This window comes from Bacidia gigantensis, assembly GCF_019456465.1.
Source record: "Bacidia gigantensis strain McMullin 20006 chromosome Unknown contig_295, whole genome shotgun sequence".
Classification (NCBI taxonomy): domain Eukaryota; kingdom Fungi; phylum Ascomycota; class Lecanoromycetes; order Lecanorales; family Ramalinaceae; genus Bacidia; species Bacidia gigantensis.
In genome coordinates, this window is record NW_025408608.1 from 1,856,416 (window position 1) to 1,873,704 (window position 17,289).

The 17,289-nt window shown below is 49.3% G+C and overlaps 10 protein-coding genes across 10 annotated transcripts; 6 read left to right on the top strand and 4 right to left on the bottom strand.

The window, feature by feature from the left end:
• Window positions 1-86: 86 nt before the first annotated feature.
• On the top strand, window positions 87-1,211 carry KY384_008609 (uncharacterized protein; the record flags this gene model as incomplete). Its single annotated transcript, XM_044817097.1, has 1 exon — window positions 87-1,211. One exon carries the CDS (start codon window positions 87-89, stop codon window positions 1,209-1,211), a length of 1,125 nt encoding a protein of 374 aa, XP_044666462.1.
• A 985-nt stretch (window positions 1,212-2,196) lies between these two features.
• On the bottom strand, window positions 2,197-4,104 carry KY384_008610 (uncharacterized protein; the record flags this gene model as incomplete). The annotated part of the gene is made up of 5 exons (XM_044817098.1): window positions 2,197-2,515; window positions 2,588-3,462; window positions 3,510-3,524; window positions 3,686-3,853; window positions 3,892-4,104. 5 exons carry the CDS (start codon window positions 4,102-4,104, stop codon window positions 2,197-2,199), a joined length of 1,590 nt encoding a protein of 529 aa, XP_044666463.1.
• Window positions 4,105-5,300: 1,196 nt separating this feature from the next.
• KY384_008611 (uncharacterized protein) lies at window positions 5,301-5,870 on the bottom strand (the record flags this gene model as incomplete). Its single annotated transcript, XM_044817099.1, has 2 exons — window positions 5,301-5,748; window positions 5,860-5,870. 2 exons carry the CDS (start codon window positions 5,868-5,870, stop codon window positions 5,301-5,303), a joined length of 459 nt encoding a protein of 152 aa, XP_044666464.1.
• A 528-nt stretch (window positions 5,871-6,398) lies between these two features.
• KY384_008612 (uncharacterized protein) lies at window positions 6,399-7,119 on the bottom strand (the record flags this gene model as incomplete). The annotated part of the gene is made up of 2 exons (XM_044817100.1): window positions 6,399-7,003; window positions 7,053-7,119. 2 exons carry the CDS (start codon window positions 7,117-7,119, stop codon window positions 6,399-6,401), a joined length of 672 nt encoding a protein of 223 aa, XP_044666465.1.
• A 35-nt stretch (window positions 7,120-7,154) lies between these two features.
• On the bottom strand, window positions 7,155-8,033 carry KY384_008613 (uncharacterized protein; the record flags this gene model as incomplete). Its single annotated transcript, XM_044817101.1, has 4 exons — window positions 7,155-7,259; window positions 7,337-7,646; window positions 7,692-7,831; window positions 8,007-8,033. The coding sequence occupies 4 exons, from the start codon at window positions 8,031-8,033 to the stop codon at window positions 7,155-7,157; spliced, it is 582 nt and encodes a 193-aa protein (XP_044666466.1).
• A 247-nt stretch (window positions 8,034-8,280) lies between these two features.
• KY384_008614 (uncharacterized protein) lies at window positions 8,281-9,108 on the top strand (the record flags this gene model as incomplete). The annotated part of the gene is made up of 2 exons (XM_044817102.1): window positions 8,281-8,321; window positions 8,376-9,108. The coding sequence occupies 2 exons, from the start codon at window positions 8,281-8,283 to the stop codon at window positions 9,106-9,108; spliced, it is 774 nt and encodes a 257-aa protein (XP_044666467.1).
• Window positions 9,109-9,144: 36 nt separating this feature from the next.
• KY384_008615 (uncharacterized protein) lies at window positions 9,145-10,662 on the top strand (the record flags this gene model as incomplete). The annotated part of the gene is made up of 3 exons (XM_044817103.1): window positions 9,145-9,277; window positions 9,826-9,970; window positions 10,017-10,662. 3 exons carry the CDS (start codon window positions 9,145-9,147, stop codon window positions 10,660-10,662), a joined length of 924 nt encoding a protein of 307 aa, XP_044666468.1.
• A 671-nt stretch (window positions 10,663-11,333) lies between these two features.
• KY384_008616 (uncharacterized protein) lies at window positions 11,334-12,147 on the top strand (the record flags this gene model as incomplete). The annotated part of the gene is made up of 2 exons (XM_044817104.1): window positions 11,334-11,987; window positions 12,100-12,147. The coding sequence occupies 2 exons, from the start codon at window positions 11,334-11,336 to the stop codon at window positions 12,145-12,147; spliced, it is 702 nt and encodes a 233-aa protein (XP_044666469.1).
• A 606-nt stretch (window positions 12,148-12,753) lies between these two features.
• Window positions 12,754-13,470, top strand: KY384_008617 (uncharacterized protein; the record flags this gene model as incomplete). Its single annotated transcript, XM_044817105.1, has 2 exons — window positions 12,754-12,785; window positions 12,846-13,470. The coding sequence occupies 2 exons, from the start codon at window positions 12,754-12,756 to the stop codon at window positions 13,468-13,470; spliced, it is 657 nt and encodes a 218-aa protein (XP_044666470.1).
• Window positions 13,471-15,788: 2,318 nt separating this feature from the next.
• Window positions 15,789-16,508, top strand: KY384_008618 (uncharacterized protein; the record flags this gene model as incomplete). The annotated part of the gene is made up of 1 exon (XM_044817106.1): window positions 15,789-16,508. The coding sequence occupies one exon, from the start codon at window positions 15,789-15,791 to the stop codon at window positions 16,506-16,508; it is 720 nt and encodes a 239-aa protein (XP_044666471.1).
• Window positions 16,509-17,289: the final 781 nt, after the last annotated feature.

Sequence of the window (17,289 nt, forward strand, 5' to 3'; positions counted from 1 at the left end):
GGAGGTATACTTCGAATTGAAACCCGCTTTGATCGCCATCGAGGTTGTTGATCCTGTTTGACAGCAATTGAGTTTACGAGCATACAATGCGCCTTGTCAATACCAAGACTTTGACATTTGAGGAGTTCTTTGAAACAGAACTTCCGGCTTATGCGATACTCTCGCACCGCTGGGGTGCAAAAGAAGTTGATTACAAGCAAATACGAAAGGGAAAAGCAAAGAAAGGCCCTGGCTATGCCAAGTTCCAGGAATGCTGTGCGCTTGCGGAGTCTCGCCGTTGCGACTGGGTCTGGATTGATACATGCTGTATAGACAAGAGAAGTAGTGCGGAGGTCACGGAGGCTGTCAACTCCATGTACCGTTGGTATCAGAATGCGAAAGAATGCTACGCTTATCTTCATGACGTAGATTCATCGGATCCTTACGATGTCGAACAAAGCGATTGGTTCACTCGAGGCTGGACCCTGCAAGAGCTACTTGCTCCACGTAGTGTCATCTTCTTCAATTCAGGATGGAATCGTATTGGCACGAAAGAAGAGTTTGCAACGCAAATTTTTGCAGCGACCGGGATCCAGTATAAATATCTGAAATATCAGCATGACTTCTCGTCCGACTCTATTTCTGTAGCGACAAGGATGTCTTGGGCCTCTAGGCGCGAGACGAGCAAGCCTGAAGACATGGCGTACTCTCTGCTTGGATTATTCAACGTCAATATGCCTTTACTATATGGTGAGGGCGCGGTAAAGGCATTCCTTCGCCTCCAATCCAAAATTCTGAAGAAGTCGAACGATGAAACCATCTTTGCTTGGACGTCAAACGTCCCGATGAGACATGGCATTCTGGCAACAAAACCCGAGTTTTTTGCTAACTCGGGCGAATTGATGCCTATTGCGTTACCTCTCCGCGAACAGCGGAAGCCGTGGGCAACGACGAATCGAGGCTTGCGCTTCGAATTAAAGTCCGGTGAGTATATCGAGAGCGAGAATCCTCATGAAATCACCACAATACTTGACTGTTCAAAGGCAACGGGTGAGTACCTTGCCGTTCTTAGCTTCCAGAGAACTAGACACACGTCGTGGTATCGGGTCAATTGCGGCTCGCTCGGAAGCAACGTTGCTAAAAGAGATCTAAGTATGAGGGCTGAGAAAAGTAGTGGAAAAGTGATCTACGTCCAATCAGACGAGCTGCCACTATCGTCGTACTATGTATGATTGCTACAGAGGTACAGCTCATGGCCAAAGCAAAAGAGGATTGAGTTTGAAGCAATGTTTGTAACTCGTGGATATTAATGCCACATTACCTACACAACCCCAGATACCACTCCAATAACAACCAAAGAGAACTTTCGTCATGCTACTTACTCACCTCGATCTGCATCAAAGCAAGAATACAACCCCTTCTATATCCCCCTTTATCATACCGCGAAGGGTAAGTGTCATAACCCTTTGTGCATGAAGTGCAGCAAATAGCGATTGATAACCATGGTAACGCGTCGACTGCGGCTCATGTGAAAATCAAACCTGCGCAAAGGAGCCTCAGCATGTCGGCTGATAAAAGCAATATAGAAAAGTATCTATGCTCAATCAGTTGACAAGTCACGACTTGAGCCAAATCACTTCTTGGATCAAACCTGCTCAGCTTCGATTGATCAAATATTGGCCTCGCATTGATAATACTAGGGCCATTATTGCCATCATACTCTGTAGCATGCTTTGATGAACTTGACTGAGTTTAATTCTCCGTTGCTTTCATGTACTATTTCTGGGCGGGAATCATGAGCCTAATCAGCGCGTTGATGACAAGAAGCGAGCACAGATCCATCAAAACTGCTCAGAAGGGTTCCATACCTGTAAAATTTTGTGGGAGATATTTGGGGATAGGGCTGAGTATTGTGGAGCCTTAGGAAGTGGATTTCGAGCGGTATCGTTTGAGGATGAGTGTGTATAAGCGGAGCGGCGAGGGAGGCTGGGATTGTGGGCGTTATTGACAATCGGCGGAGGGGGCTGAGGTGCTGGATTATTTGATGGATGATATGGGAAGCATGTTGGTTTATTCGTGCTCGTCTATATGATTTTCTTCACAACAGGCTTCCCCCTCTCGCCTCCTTTCTGCCCGCCTGCTGCGATCGCGAGTATTTGGCTCAGCCTTACACGTATTATACACTTATAGTTGCCCTCTTGGTCCATGTCCTCTAATTTATCTCACAGTTCTCTCATCGAGCCCTATCTCTTCATCCGGATGCTTCATCAACTGCTGGAACCTAGACTCTGGATCCTTCCATATCGCCATTAAGCCTAACACGCTTGTCAAACTATCATACACAATGATCCCCACCATCAAGGCGGCGAAAGACCGCCAATCCACTTTCAGCCGGGTGCCGAGATACGGCACCTTCCCCCGCGCCTTGGTCGTCGGATTGTTCGCCATCATCTCCGCCAGTGATACGATGGCATGTTCGGCGATGTTGGCACCCACTGCGGCATTGCTGGCATCGTTTTCGATATTCCAGGGATGACTCCGAGATGGTCAGCCTCATAATCAAAACTCATTTCAGGAAGATCAAACTCCTCGGCAGGGCATCACTTACCTAATTGCATACCACTGCCACTGGGTGAACACCCGGGGCCCTCCCCCCGTCTGTTTGAACTGGCCTTGCAGCGCAATTGACGCGACGGCCTCGCGAGCCATGCCGTCGGAGATTGCGTGAACGGGGTCAGTGACATTGTCCACGGAGTCTCCCATGACGGTGACGACTGGGTCGACGGTGACGGGGCACTCGTAGAACTGAGGCGTTCGGTCTTTGCCTGGATTGCGGTATGCCCACATCATTAGCCCTCGATCGCCGTAGCTGTAGTAACTGGCTTTTACGGGCTCATGGATGCCGCGGTAGATGTAGGTGGTACCGTCGTTGCCGAGGGCCGACGTGGGGATGATGATACTGCCGTTAGTTGTAGCGTTAATTCTATATGTGTGATCGAAAGCGCTGATGAAGTTTGTACCGTCAGTATTCGGGTCTCCTACATTGGTTGGCTTCGGGATACCAAGCTGGGCGTACTCGTTGCATTTTGCGGAGGAGGCAGTGATGACTCGCGTGGTGAAATGGGGGTAGATTCTCCGATTGTCGTTGTCGTTGTATTCGTTGAAGCGGATGCCGAACTGTTGGACAGGGCCTACGCGGTGGCAGTAATATCGATAGTCTTTTTTAGAGCCGACGATGCTTTGGACATCGGTGAAGTCGCCGCAATTATCTGGATCGGTTGATTTGGGCCCCAAGGTGGTCTCGCCATATGCATGGGCTAGCTGATCCCTCGTGACATTGGTTGGTGCACAGTGGCCACCATTGAAATAGCACGTAAGGCTTGGTACCATGGCTGACCCATTGCGGGTGTATATACTAGTGTAATCGTGCCCATCTTCAAGCGTACATACTAGAGCTTGGAGGGTGGGAGCGATCATGGCAATCTGCAGAGAGTGAGTTTGGCAGCGCTTAGTCGGTTGAGTTGACTTACAAGGTTGATCAAAAGCTATCGACTCATACATTAGCCATTTTCTCATAGTTGCCTGCAATCTGTAAGGGTAAAGCATGGCTGCAATGACACAAATCTGGCCTAGGCCCCGGATGCTGGGGAAAATTGCATATTTGGGGATAGCACTTGTTGGTTGGGAGCCGAACGAGGTGACTTACCCATAGTACACAGACCAATCGCAGCGTTTGCTTGCGCGCAAGAAACACGAGCTGCAAGACATTCGATAGGCTGTCAAAACCCTCCACCAGGCTTTGAGTCTTTTGAGAAGGCGTAGCCCAGTTGTTGATGTAGTGATGAAGACATATCGCGGTTTCTTTGAAGGTTTTCTGCGAGCGAGTCAGCGATGATCGTCTGGAGACCCCACCGATTCGTAGCGGACCAGCAGAGCTGCACTCAGGAATATGATGAAGCCTATCGACAGGACATTGTATGCATTTTTCTGCGATGGTGTCAGGACGGCCTTGGTCTGATATGCCTTCACGACGATGATGACTGCGACGACGAAAGTGGTGGTGAAAGCCCCGGGAAGTAACAGTCGCAAGGTCCGTCGTTGTTGGGGGCCTGTTCCAGGGGCCATGTGCCCTAGATCTAGGGCTTTAGGCTTAGGGTTGGCTCTTAAAGCTAGTTCTAGGGGAAGTTTATTACTCCCGTGGAACTAGTTCTAGGGCCGGGATTCAGAACCTACTCGTAGCCTCTTTTATTTTGACTTTTCCCATCCAAGAACCTCTTTATATCTATTCGTGGCATCAAAGCCTTCTCTTCATTTACCGTGGTGTATGCACACCTTACTGGAAGTCCTTGCAGCATGCATGCCGGCTCGAGGTACCTCGTTTTGCAGGCAGCGCTGTGAAAGGCCAGTCACCTAAACGCTTCTAGGCCCTCAGCTGCTATCAGCACACAGGCTTCGGCAACGTGACTTGATCTATACTTGGAACATCGCTTCTGATAGGTAGACTGGATATTTCTCACCAGCGTCGTCATCAGCCAGCCGCCTTGGCGGCGGTTCGAGTTGCGAGTAGACGATGTTTGCCGCCCTCCTTCAAGTCCTTCATCTGCGCCACACACAAGCAGTTCACGTACCACTACATTTCGAAGCAGCCACCATTTCAATCTATGCAGATGATGCAGGATGAAGGCAGAGCAAGAATCACTGCAGATCGCGTTACATGTGTGCGCCCTTTTTACTACCGTAGGGCTGGGCACACCCTAACCTAGGCATAGAGGAGGGTGATACTTGGTTACAAACTTGATGTATTGGCTGTGAAGGCTTCTGCGAGATCGATCTCACGTCATCGCAAATTTCACAACACGATTACCACACCATCAAGAACAACGATTCCTCAATCCCCCCTTGCACCCTGCATGAACGATAGATAATAAACGAGTGCATCTACAAGCTGGCCTTGTCGACTCTTATCAGGCTGTCTATGGCCTTACGAAATGCGATGTTGGCGATCGTAACAGAGAGAAGTGTCCGTGCCCGCATTTTGTTAGCTGAGAGGGCATGGTCAGATGGTTTGCCATGAATCATTGGCGTATAACCCACGTGCTGTTTCGGGGAACAACGTTGGAGATTAATGTGAGTGCTTGCTGAGCTAGAGGAAAGGGATGTTGATAAAAAGGGAAGGATGAAAGAAAAGGTCAAGATTGAGGCATAAAAATCCATGCACATACTCTTGCAGGATAGCTTTAGCCCACCACCGATGATCTAGCCAAGTTAATCAAAACACAAATGTATAGCTAGCACTTTTTGGCCGACGCCTCTCTCCCCACCTACCCATCCCTCACTCCCCCCTCCAAAACCCTCAAGTCCACCCACCCAACCTCCCTCATCCTCCGTCCCACCTGCTCCAAAACCGTAATCCACGCCTCCTCCACATACCCATGATAATACGCCGCGCCTCGAATCCCCGTGATCGTCTTCGCAGCCACCTTGAACGTACTCGTAACAGGCACCCCAATCGCGCCCGCATGTTCGCGAAATACGATCTGCGCGTTGCTGCTCGGGTAGCGAAATACGCCGCCGAGAGGCCCGCTGGCGGAGTGCGAGAATTGCTGTTCGTCGCCGTATTGTGCGCGGTAGAGCGTTAGTTGCTCGCCGGCGAGTGCGGTCGTCGTTTCGATGTCGCGCAGGGCGAGGATTAGTTGCGTGTCGCCGAAGGGGCGGGGGCGGTAGAGGAGCGTGTAGGGCGTGTCGGTTAGGCGGAATGGGACGCCACGGCTGGGAGAGGGGGGTTTGTGAGTGGGTGAGTGGATGAGTGGGACGGGGGGTGGTGTTGGGTGTTGTGAAGGAGATTGTGACGGGGGGAGGGGAGGAAAAGGGAGGCCTTACATTGGGTACATCGATGTAAGTTGTGTGATATTGTTTGGTTTAGAGGGAAGCGATAGCGAGAGGGAAATACAAGCAAGAGAGAGGAATATGATGAGTATGTCCATATGGTCGGTGATGATTCTCATGCTCTTTGATGCTTTGATTCTGGTTCCTGATGTTGACTAAGTGCCTGTCGTCGTCCTGTCGTCGGTACGGTAAAAAGGCATGGTTCTTCAGTCATGATGAGGTGGCAGATGTATGTAGTGAGTCCACGGACGCGCTTTTCCTTAGGCGCTACGAGACAGCGCGTCCGCTTCCAAACGCAGAGGCGACGAGAGCATAGCGATTCGCTTTCCCAGGTCCGGAGAAACATATGCATGCATGTGCCATAGCCGCGACAGACATCAGATGAGTCGACATAGATATGAAGTTTGCCCAAGTCTAGGAACAGTGAGAAGACATAGATTGACATCATCATCGGAATGACGGAGGTATCCAAAAAGTTGTAGCAGTCTCTATGAGTTTAAGTTGGTCTCTGGCCAAATGCGGCGTGATGCCCTTTACTTCTTGCCGAAGTAATTCATGAGATTGTTCTTCTGTGGCGATGCCTTCGTCTTCTTGCTACTTGAGTCCCCAGGTTTCGGATCCGGCTTCTCACCAATCTGCATGAGTGTCATCAGTTCTTCAAACTCTGCAATCGGAATGATGCCTCCAGAGGCCTCTTTGTGCCCGCGAGCAAAGCTCTCGCCCATGCGCTGGACTAAATCGCCTTGGTCAAGCTCCGCTGCTGCCTTCAACGATTCAATAATATTGACAGGTGGGTCTCTGCCTCGAGCGGTCCGTGCAATGCGACAGGAGAAGTTGACATAGCCTGGCTTATAGCCAGAGTTTGCGACCATGATAATCTCGAGCGCCTTCGAGTTGAGGTAGCCTGCCCATCTTGTGGCAATCACGCCATGTACTTGAGCGGCACTGTTGATCCGAAGTACTGCAATCTTTCCATCCTTACTAAATTTTGGCGGTGTGTGCGTACGGAACTCGACTTCTTCGTTGATCTCCTGCCGTGCTTCAAGCAACCGTGGATATCGAAGGACGTCCTTTGGGCCGTTTGCGTTCTCAAGCGCGTTCCAGGCAGATATAACATCGTATTTCGCAGTGCGGCGAGCTTTTGCGGGCGATCAGCGTGAGCATGAGAATGGGTCAGGATTGCTTACGCGCGTTGACAAGAGACACGGCATCATTTATGCTCTTCTTGGTATGGGTCTTGAAGACCTCGGTCATATCGGGAAATGGGGGCTTCCATTTCAGAGTATTGCCTAAGTCGCCGTGCGTGCCCATCGCACAAAGAAATCCGCACGATGTCTCAATGCTTGGATGGAGTGTCCTGCAAATTTCGTACGTAAGAAGAGATGATGTCGCGACTGGAGGATAATGGCAAGCAGATACAACCTAAGCCTCTCAGACTAGACAGAGAGCATTTAGAACTGGCAGTACTTACTGATGCATTTTTTGGAAATTTGTCACTCAGATGATGGTCAATGACAAGGCATTTGGTATCCGGAGAATCCACGATGGGTGGTGCTTCCATACTCCCGTGATCAACTACAATGATGTATCCTGGGTCTTTCGTCTGCATAGCCATCCTCTCAGACTCATCATGTACGTTCGCATGCTTTGCTAGCAAATGGACTTCAATGAGCTCTCGGGCTAAGCCCAGTGCCGTCAATGTCCGCAACAGGATTACGCCGGCATCAAGGCCGTCTGCATCCTTGTCAGGGACAATAAGTGTCTTCCGGGCAGCCTCAGCGCTATCATATTATTAGCACATTCTTCGGAAGGCCAGATTTGCATACCATTGTCTCATGAATTGCCTGGCTCCTTCAATTGCGGCCGGGCTTGCCGGCCAGAGAACAGCATTTTCGTCCGTACGCCGTGTCTTGACGTCGCAGTAATCTTGTTGTGGCGCCTGAGTTCGTTTTACTTTGGCTGAAGACTAGGTATCATTCGGTGTCAGTCTACGGTTCTACGATTCAAGACTTGTCAAAAGCAAAAAATGTAAAAAATCAACCAATTGCAGTGTCATCTAATAGCCCTCGCAGGTCTTGAAAATGCCTGAAGGAATGGGCCTGTAGGATGATTTGAAAGCAACGGAGGTGGATGTTCCCTACCGTCAGGCTGCTCGCCTTCCTTTTCATTGTTTGAAAACCTGTAATTAAAGTTCGAGGTGTTTGCGTTGGTTTGATGTGAATGACACTTCGTAACAACTTGGGGAATGTACTCATAACACTTCAGAATTTCTTCCACAGTCCTGATTCGTTTCTCATGCTTCAACTCTTTCATACTCAACGCGTCGGTCTCTAGGACCTCTTTCCATCAGATTCAAATTAATAGATTGCGTCATTTCAAGAAGGCGGAACTCTTCCGCAGAGTTGCGATCTGACAATGGCTGCTGCTGATGGGATGAGCGCAATAGCAGAGTTCAAGTAAGATTGCCATGATTCACTCATCTGGCCATACTTTCTGACATTGTCCAATAGCTTCTCCGATTCATCAGTCGTAAAGCTCGAAATCAGCCAAGATGAAGGGGAGGCGACAACCAAGAAGACTTTTCCCATTCACGAACAACTACTGCGAGACGCATCGCCAGTCTTAGCAGCGGCACTCGATGGTCACTTTCAGGAGTCAAAAACCAAAGTCTATGTACTTGCTGACACGGACGAGACCACTGCGAATCGTCTCGTGCAATGGTTGTACTGCCGGAAGTTCTCAGCGTGGAGGGTTGAGCAGGGTTCTGCGCAAGATTACTATTCGGAGGCCTTTAACTTATACATTTGTGCGAGTAAGTACATGATTGAGAACTTGCTCGTCATGATCGAGCATGCACTGGCGCAAACGATCATGGATTTCTCGACAGCAACCTTGACTCCCGACGACAAGGGTCAAGATCTGCCTTCACTTGAGATCATCAAACGTGTTTACACTGATACTGACTCATCTTCGCACATCCGTGAGCTACTGGCCACCTCCTATTCTGCACATGTAAATCCTGAGTGGTACGAGAAGGAGTCAAACGTCGCTCAACTGGCCGAGATGCCTGACTTTACCCTGGATATCGCGCGGGCATTCGCAACGCAAAAGAAGAATTCTACCAGAGTCTGCGAACTGCACAAAGCTTTGAATCTTGTTGAGTGTAATCATAGAAAGCGACCGGCGGAGGCACAGCCTTGGGGTGCACCCAGCAAACGCCCCCTTCACAACTGGAACGGTTAGGACAACTGGTACAACGATCTCCACGTCTCAACTCTTATGAGCGAGTACCTCGTCTCTCAAAATTCTATGGCCAGCTCTACTAGTGTTTTAAAAGACCGTGAGTTATCTCTAGAGGATACGGATGGGCCAATTGATGAGAAGTTGTCTGGACGAGATGGAGAACGTGCGGGTAAGGAGCTGGCATTAGCTAGTGTACATTGAATAAGGTAGCTTCAACAGCCTTGATACAAATCATGAGGCCTCAAAATGATGGCTTTAGAGGATTTCAGTTCTAATGAAGTCAATGATCCTGCGAGGTGTGGCCTACGATGATACATGAAGCAAAATTTGTGGCGTGAAGAAAACAGGGGTCAATGAGAAAGCCATAGCTTGGCGCGCACAATGATCGAAGTTCTAAAGCTCATGTCCTTCATTCTCTTGTTTTGACTCTTAGGCCATATGCATTGACAGTCATGTCAGGCCTTTCTCACAAAATGAACGCACGATGAAACCCCCCCAACAAGATTTTTGTTCTTTGATAGAACTAACTTTGAACGCCAAGTTCGCACCGTGACCATTAAGTCACCAATTATGCTTTATCATTGGCTTTTCGACGCCATGACGTAGAGCTTATGTGGTTTCACATTTTCGTGGCTTACGTCGTCTCGACTAAAAATGACACTTTACTGAGAGGCTACTTAAGCTCCCATGGTTCTCGAACCTTGCTGATATGTTCAGACACCTTCCCAACCATCAAGCTCGTTCTTCCAGAAACATCGCACGAAATCACAATGAACGGTAATACATATGGAATCAGGGTCGAAGAGGCCCCCAGGCAATATCCCTACGGTGCTAAAGCAGTGGCTTTCAACAAAGCTTCTGAGTAAGTCAGCTGCCATCCAACACACTCGTTACTGACGTGCTTCTAGCTTTTGCAATGCTTCTACAATCCGCTTAAAGATCACCACCGAGGAAAGCCTGCAGGCATTTCTGATTCACGAAAATATTCTTTGCGACGCCTCTCCCGTGATGAAAGCTGCTTTGCAGGGCGGCTTCCTGGAGTCCAAGAGTAATGTTCTGAAGATTGATAATGTCTCTATCGAAACTATGAACGACCTCGTCAATTGGCTCTACTCAAGGGCGAGGCTCATATATAGCCCAGACCTAGATGGACCCGAATCTTGGAATATGTTCTACTCGAGACTCGCTCTCCTTTACATAGTGGCTTGCAAATACATGATCTCTGATTTGATAGCGGCCATTGAGTACGACATTGCTGCCGCAATGGATACGGCCATGAGATTTCTGGACGTGCGCTGCATGCTTAACACAAGCGTGGCCACCATGATATATGAGAATACTCCGGCAACGTCGCAGTTTCGGAAGCTTATCGCCGCCCTCGAAGTCGTATATGCGCAGTGCCAATCGGACGATAGCGAGAAATGTCAAGAATGTGCGTCTATGTGTCCGGAGTATGCCGCGGACTTACTCTCAAAATCTATAATCCGAACAAAGGCCGGTCGGAACTTGTGCTATATTCACGAATTGTTAGGCCGAAAATCATCCAATCATTGACAATGAAGCCAATATTGCTCCCTCTCGAGATCAAGGCGGTCCAATTTCAAGCGGCGATGAAGAGATACTGGCGGCTTCTAACAAAGCGCTTCTTACAGGAGTCGAATAACTCGACATGGCAGGAGAAGTTGTGACAGATTTCACGTTCGAAGTCGACAATGACTGCCAAATTGACAATAGAATAGATCAGGCTATTATGGAAGAAAAGCATAATACTGGTGACGAGCACTTTAGCTTCCTACGCCCAGCCTGGTAAAGGTGCCTGCGGTCACGACGACAAAGTAGTCCAGTGGCTGCCACGATGAAAACATTTTCCCAAAACAATAATATCTTCATTCTGGCTCAAAAAATCTCTCCCTCTTTGCTGAGCGTTGATACTCAACTAAGATCAGAAGTGTAACCACATCCAACTTCAAAAACTCTCCATGTATTTATGATTTGTGGCGAACAAGCCACGAATATCAAGCTTTGAGTGGCTCGCGGGGCTTCGAAATGAGTGGAAGTAAATCTAAACACATAAATTGCACCACTAGGAGAGTGCTACTTAAGTTTCAAAGCTCTAATATTTGATCTCAACACTCTTTGTCGAAGTCAACAATCTTTCACGACACACTTTTTCATTTTAAAACATGTTCACTTCATATCTCAAGCCCTCGACCCCGATTGGCTCAATGACGACAAAAGCACCAGAACCTGCAAATTCAGAGCCGAAGTCATCCTCCAGTCCTCCCAACGTCGTCGTAATGGTGAGGCTAGACACTCATACAGAAGAAGGAAGACTGAGAAGCTTCTGGGTCTCGGAAAGCCAACTTTGCGACGTCTCGCCCGTATTCAAAGCCGCGTTCCAAGGCAGATTCCTCGAGTCTCGAGAAAAATCATACAGGCTCGAAGACACAAGCCCTTCAACTGCAGCTTGTCTGGTGAATTGGATTTGCACCAGAAAGTCGTTTCTCCACGAAACAACAGAGAATCGTAATTGGCAGGAATACTACTTGCAGCTCGCACATCTCTACGTCTGCGCCAGCGAATACCTGATCCTTGATCTCGTCGACCTGCTGGAGGCCAATTTTATCTGCTCTCTACGCACGAATCTCATCATGAGGCAACCCAATTTCCATCCTGGATCGCTATGCGTCGACGTGATCTACGGGAATACTCCTCCATCGGCGAAACTTCGAAAGATACTCACAGCTTTTTATGCCGCGCATGCGCCATCTCCAGGGATCTACGCCGATGCGAATTTGCGGGCTATCATGACTGACTGTCCTGACTTTCGAGATGATGTCGCGGCTGCTCTGGAAAAGCGAAAGAGGGATCCCTATAAGGTTTGCTACGTTCATGAGAATGCAGCTTACAAGCCCTGTGCAATTGTTACAAGTGGATTATTTTCTTTCATGCGGTAATGTAAACCATGAGCGATCGTTGAGGTGTGAATAGCAGCGAAAGCGGGGGCCAGTGACAAAACAATATCAGAATGATGCTTGAGTGACATCATTATGTCGCAGCAGTTGTCACTGTTTTCATGGGTTTTACGAAGAATATGCAACGATGAATGACGCTAGTTTACGTGCCTTATTCGGATGGCTGTTGTAAGAAGTTCAGCCTCACTTAACTTCGACCACGTTCAACGGAAATGATATCATGTTCTCACCTACTTCATCATTTGAGACTCTCTTTTCGCACAAGTTGAACAGATGCTACACCATTATCAATCTTGCAGCTTGTGCGCGCCCACATCATTTGTTTGTCGCTCTTCCACTTGAGACAGCGCTTAACAAGCTAATTCAATCTCTTCAATCGAAACGCTCTGCTGATAGCAGAGTCACGGCGGAGGGTCCATTGTGACAATCTTGCCGACGTCACTGAGTGAAGTGAATGCAGGCCCGGATGTCGTGGCGAATGTGTTAGCTTCACTCCACGACACAGCACGACACTCCCCGCAGGATTTCGAACACTCCTTATTCTGGATCTTGATTAATCGCCTGCCTTCTTCTCAATCTATCCACATTGTTTGTCGACCGCACGAGTCTCGGTAGAACCCCAAAGCGCCTCATCAGACTTTCTCAGCACGAGTTTTGCGCCCCTGGCACGATGGCGGATGCTTTCTCGCTGGCGAATCACGAGTATTGTTCCCATCTCATCTGATGCCTGAATGTTCATTTACACTAATCTCGTGGCAACAGTTTTGCCGATGCCAGTATTGTCCGGCTGGAAGTTGGCTCGGCGGATGCAATCAAAAGCCTCTTTGTTCATGAGGCAGTTGTTTGCGCGGTGTCTCCAGTTCTGAAAGCGGCTTTCCAGGGCAACTTCAGGGAATCTCAGCAGAAGGTCTGCACGCTCGAGGATACAGATCTTGCAACCGCGAATGCATTAGTACAATGGCTATATACCCGGAAAACCTTCTGCTTGGACACCAAGGAAGGAAAAGACGCCCAAACTTATTACCTTGAAACGGCTCGGCTCTATGTTTGCGCCTGTAAATACATGATATCGAGTCTCATCGAGTCGCTAGAACACGACATTGCTCACGCGCCATATGACGTTCCGTACGCAGACAGCGTCTCTCTGGTCTATAAAAACACGCCGCCTTCATCAGGTTTGCGCAAAATTTACACAGCCTGCTACGCCTCACATACGGCTCTCGATGAATGGTTTGGATCTGACAGCTGCATGGAGCTTTTTGCAAGCTGTCCAGATTTCGCCGCAGATCTGGCAATAGCATTTGCACGGCGATTAAAGGACCCGAACAAAGCATGCCATTTACACCAGCTCTTAGGTATGACAACATGCGTTAAGCCATTCATTTAGAGCTAGGAAATTCTGTTTTGCAATAGAATACGTCAGCAGCAGAGACGAGGAGTGGAAGACAGGGTTGTTCAACGTTTGCGAGCAGTGAACCTGTCTTAGAGAAAAAAGAGAATGGAAACTCAACGCGCCGAACGTGAGTGTGTGTCGAAAGATTTGCCATGGATGTGGGATAAGTACACCGTGCGACGGATTAGTTGATTGATTGACATGTACTTTGACGCAGCTTTCACTGTCTAGACCATGGAGATCACATGAACCCATAGATTGCCTTGTGAGAATTCTTTCCACCTTATCAATCATCTCATCCTTTATAGCCAATCGTGAAAGTATCGCCGCTCCAAATTTTGAATAATATACCTCCAATACGCCTGAAATTGTGGGTCCTTTACCTTGCAAAAACCTCAGCAGCTTTCTCAAAGACCCGCGACGCTGGCAACAAACCCTCAGCCATCATCAACATTATACGTATCATGAAATCGCGCTCCGAAAGCAAGACGATTGGAATGAAAGTCACACCTTCCTCGCCATCGCCCTTAACCTTACATACCCCAACCAACACCCCCCTCCTCCTCCTTCATACAAACCGTCTGCAAAACCTCCATGACCTCCCTAACAGCAGCCTCCCTCCTCTCGCCCTCCAACCTCTCCAACATCGGCGCCCCCATCAACCTCACCCACCCCTCCAACCCTCCCTCCCCCTCCTCCTCCTCTTCCGTCAACCTCGTAGGCCTATACTCACACTCCATCTCCTCGACCACAAAGCCTGCCTGCACCAACAACTTCCTCATCAAGCCCTCACTTGGGAAAAACCACGGACACGCGTCCCTGGCCTCCTCAATGCTACACCCCTGCCGCACCAACGCCCCCAACAACGCAGCATGCACCTCCGCCACATTCCCATGCCCGCCCATCTCAAAGATGAAAAACCCGCCCGGCTTCAATGCCGCATGCACGCTCCGCAGAACCGACGCACGACTCCCTGGAGCGCGCAGGATCCAGTGCAACGCCGCATTGCTGAACACCTGATCGAACCCCCCCCACCCCACCCCCACCCCAACTCCCGGCCCCTGTGTGGAGGAAATCGCTATCCTCGAGCAAGCACGCGTCCTGCAGCAGCCAGGTCACGGGCGTGTTTTGCCCGTACCGCTGGATGGCGGAGGAGAGCAGGTTGGGCGACGAGTCGATGCCCACGACGGATAGGCAGTGCAAGGCGTACTGAATGGTTAGGGCGCCGTCGCCGCAGCCGAGGTCGAGGATCCGATCGGTCGGTTGCGGGTCGAGCCATTGCAGGATTCTGGTGGCGAGCGCGGGGACGAAGGAAGCGGAGGTGTTGTAGGCTGTGGGTGTCCAGTGGTCGGGAGGTTGGTGGGGTTGGTGGGGTTGGGGGGGTTGGCGGGTTGAGAGAGCCATGGAGGTGCGCGTGGAGGGTTACTGTGCGTGGTGCATGTTGTTGTGATGGTGGTGTGTTAGCTGAGAAGGATGGTGCTGTGAAGGTCCTCCGATTTCGCTCTCATCCATCGCGTTGGGGGTCACAATTGGTGCCCGGCTGTGGCACTAGAGATCTTTCCTTTTTTTGTCCATTAACTCTTTTCCCTAGGCGTATATCGTCAGCAGTGTCTTTACGTCTAGCTTCGGTCTCTGATGAGATGTTATGCTCTTAGTGGTACTGACTGTGACGAAGATCTAAACGCCAATGCGTTGATCACAGAAGCCATTACCCCTCGCTCTAGTTGAAATGATTCATGTTCGAGGCTGGCGCTGTTCAAGATGCTGGAGTCTCTGGCTTTGCTGTCTTTCGTGAATTGAATGGTCTCTATTTATAAATAGTTTCAGGCTGAACGGGGTGGATTGGCGCTTTACGATTCATGACAATGCTGTTTCAGGACAGGGCAGGAAAATACGCGCAGGCCTAGAGGCAGATAAGACAACGCATGAAAATATTAGGCTGACTTCCTCCACTTTTTGGTCTCCGAAGAACTGAAGTGTGTATGGCTGAAAATGTGCACCTCTCGCCCCACGTCATGTCTCCTGGCTACCGTATGTATCTTTCACATCGCCGCGGCCCAAGTCTTAGGAAACACAAATCTGACGGCGTTGAGTAATGAGACAAAGTAAGGCTTCGACCTACACTCCTCCCCTTTCTGTTCTGCTTAAATCATTCTCTTTCCTTCACTTTCCCTTGGTTGTCTCGCTTATCCTCCACTAGCCAGATAATACCCTTCGGATCATTCTCCTACGAAGGCTATGGATACAGTGGCACATACTATAACCCTATTGAGGGATTTATTGATAGAAGTGCTGAAGGTTTGAAACAGGCAATGGGCAGTTTGCCAGTAGGGTCTGGGCGGCCAATTGCTCGAACAGGCTTCACAACCTACGTCGGCAACTTCGATGACGCCGTTGTTGATTTTCGATGGATCATGCTAGCAGGCTCGCTTACGCATGATCAAATACTGGTTGCACTTGATGGGCTCCATCTCTGGCTGATTGAACATGAAGAGATCATAGAAAACGAGCCGCTCACTGCCATCATCTCGCAAGGTCACGCGGTGAAGTTCGTTTGCAGACTCAGGCAGGATTCACGTGAATCGAGAGATGTGGAGCTGACCGACCACTTCTTCTTTTTTGGAACCTGGTACCCTGAACGGCTCTTGCCTAGCCGCGCGTTCGTGAATGACCTCTTCTATCGAGGGCAGACAACAATTGAGAGTTATACAAGGGCAAACCCTGATGCTTGGATCGATGATCATCCGGATGGATTCTCATTTCAGGACCAGGGGGTTCAGTTCTTGGTGAAACCTCTTATTCAAGGTCGCCCTTACATCAAATGGCGACAGATGGCACTCCTTCTTGACCTGCTGCAGACTGATTACGGACAATACGTAAGCTTAGGGTCGTTTATAGGAATTATTTGCATGGACCATTATGAGACTCAATTCGCTTATGTCGAACTCAAGCTGCTTGGTCATGAGACTAGTGACGGCGGCATGCCAGGGTTGGGGCTCAACGCGACGGTAGCCTATTTATCAGTCGCCTGACGAGTATTCGTCATGCACATTTACGGAAATAGGGTTGCCCATCAGAAATGTATGTACGTCTCAGTGGAAGCCTTCAATCATCGTCTATTGCTTGAAACAGCAACCAATTGGTGTATCGTCTACTCAGGGGCTGCTCTCTTCGCTTTCAATATCGCTTTAGAAGCGTGTGGTAATCCTTCAAAGTGGAACACAGGTTGCCTGTGTAGGTAACTACCCGTGTGGCTTTCAAGTCATCAGCTGAAAGAATAATTGATGCGAGCCTCGAAGCAAGCTTGACGTGAATCATGACATTCCGAGCCATGAAATGAACATGTGGCGGGTTTGGACACAGCTGATGCGGGGGTACGTGAAGTCTAGACCTTTTGATAACGCTGCCCAATGTGGCTGCCGTAAATTAGGTGAATTACCGGATTGGGAGCGCGCTAGGCTTTTTGGGAAGATAGGGGCCAAAATGCGGCTTGGGCTTTTCGGTCTCGCCCTTAATCAATTAATGACAGCTCCAGATCGTAGACACTGACAGCTATGAGGCATCCCAGTATGTGCCGATCAACCGGTGGCCACACACTGTGGAAATGAAACACCCTTCTCGGTCACACCATGAAGGAGACCCAGATCGATTTATCAACTTTTTCGACCCAAAGTCTTGATATCTTAGGATTACTCTCTTGTGGAGACGCACTGCATCGACCGTAGGCCATCGCTTATTAACCCATTCTGCAAGTGGATGTCAGTTTTGGGTCACGCATCGTGCCGTTGAAGCTGCCTTATTTCAAGAACCTTG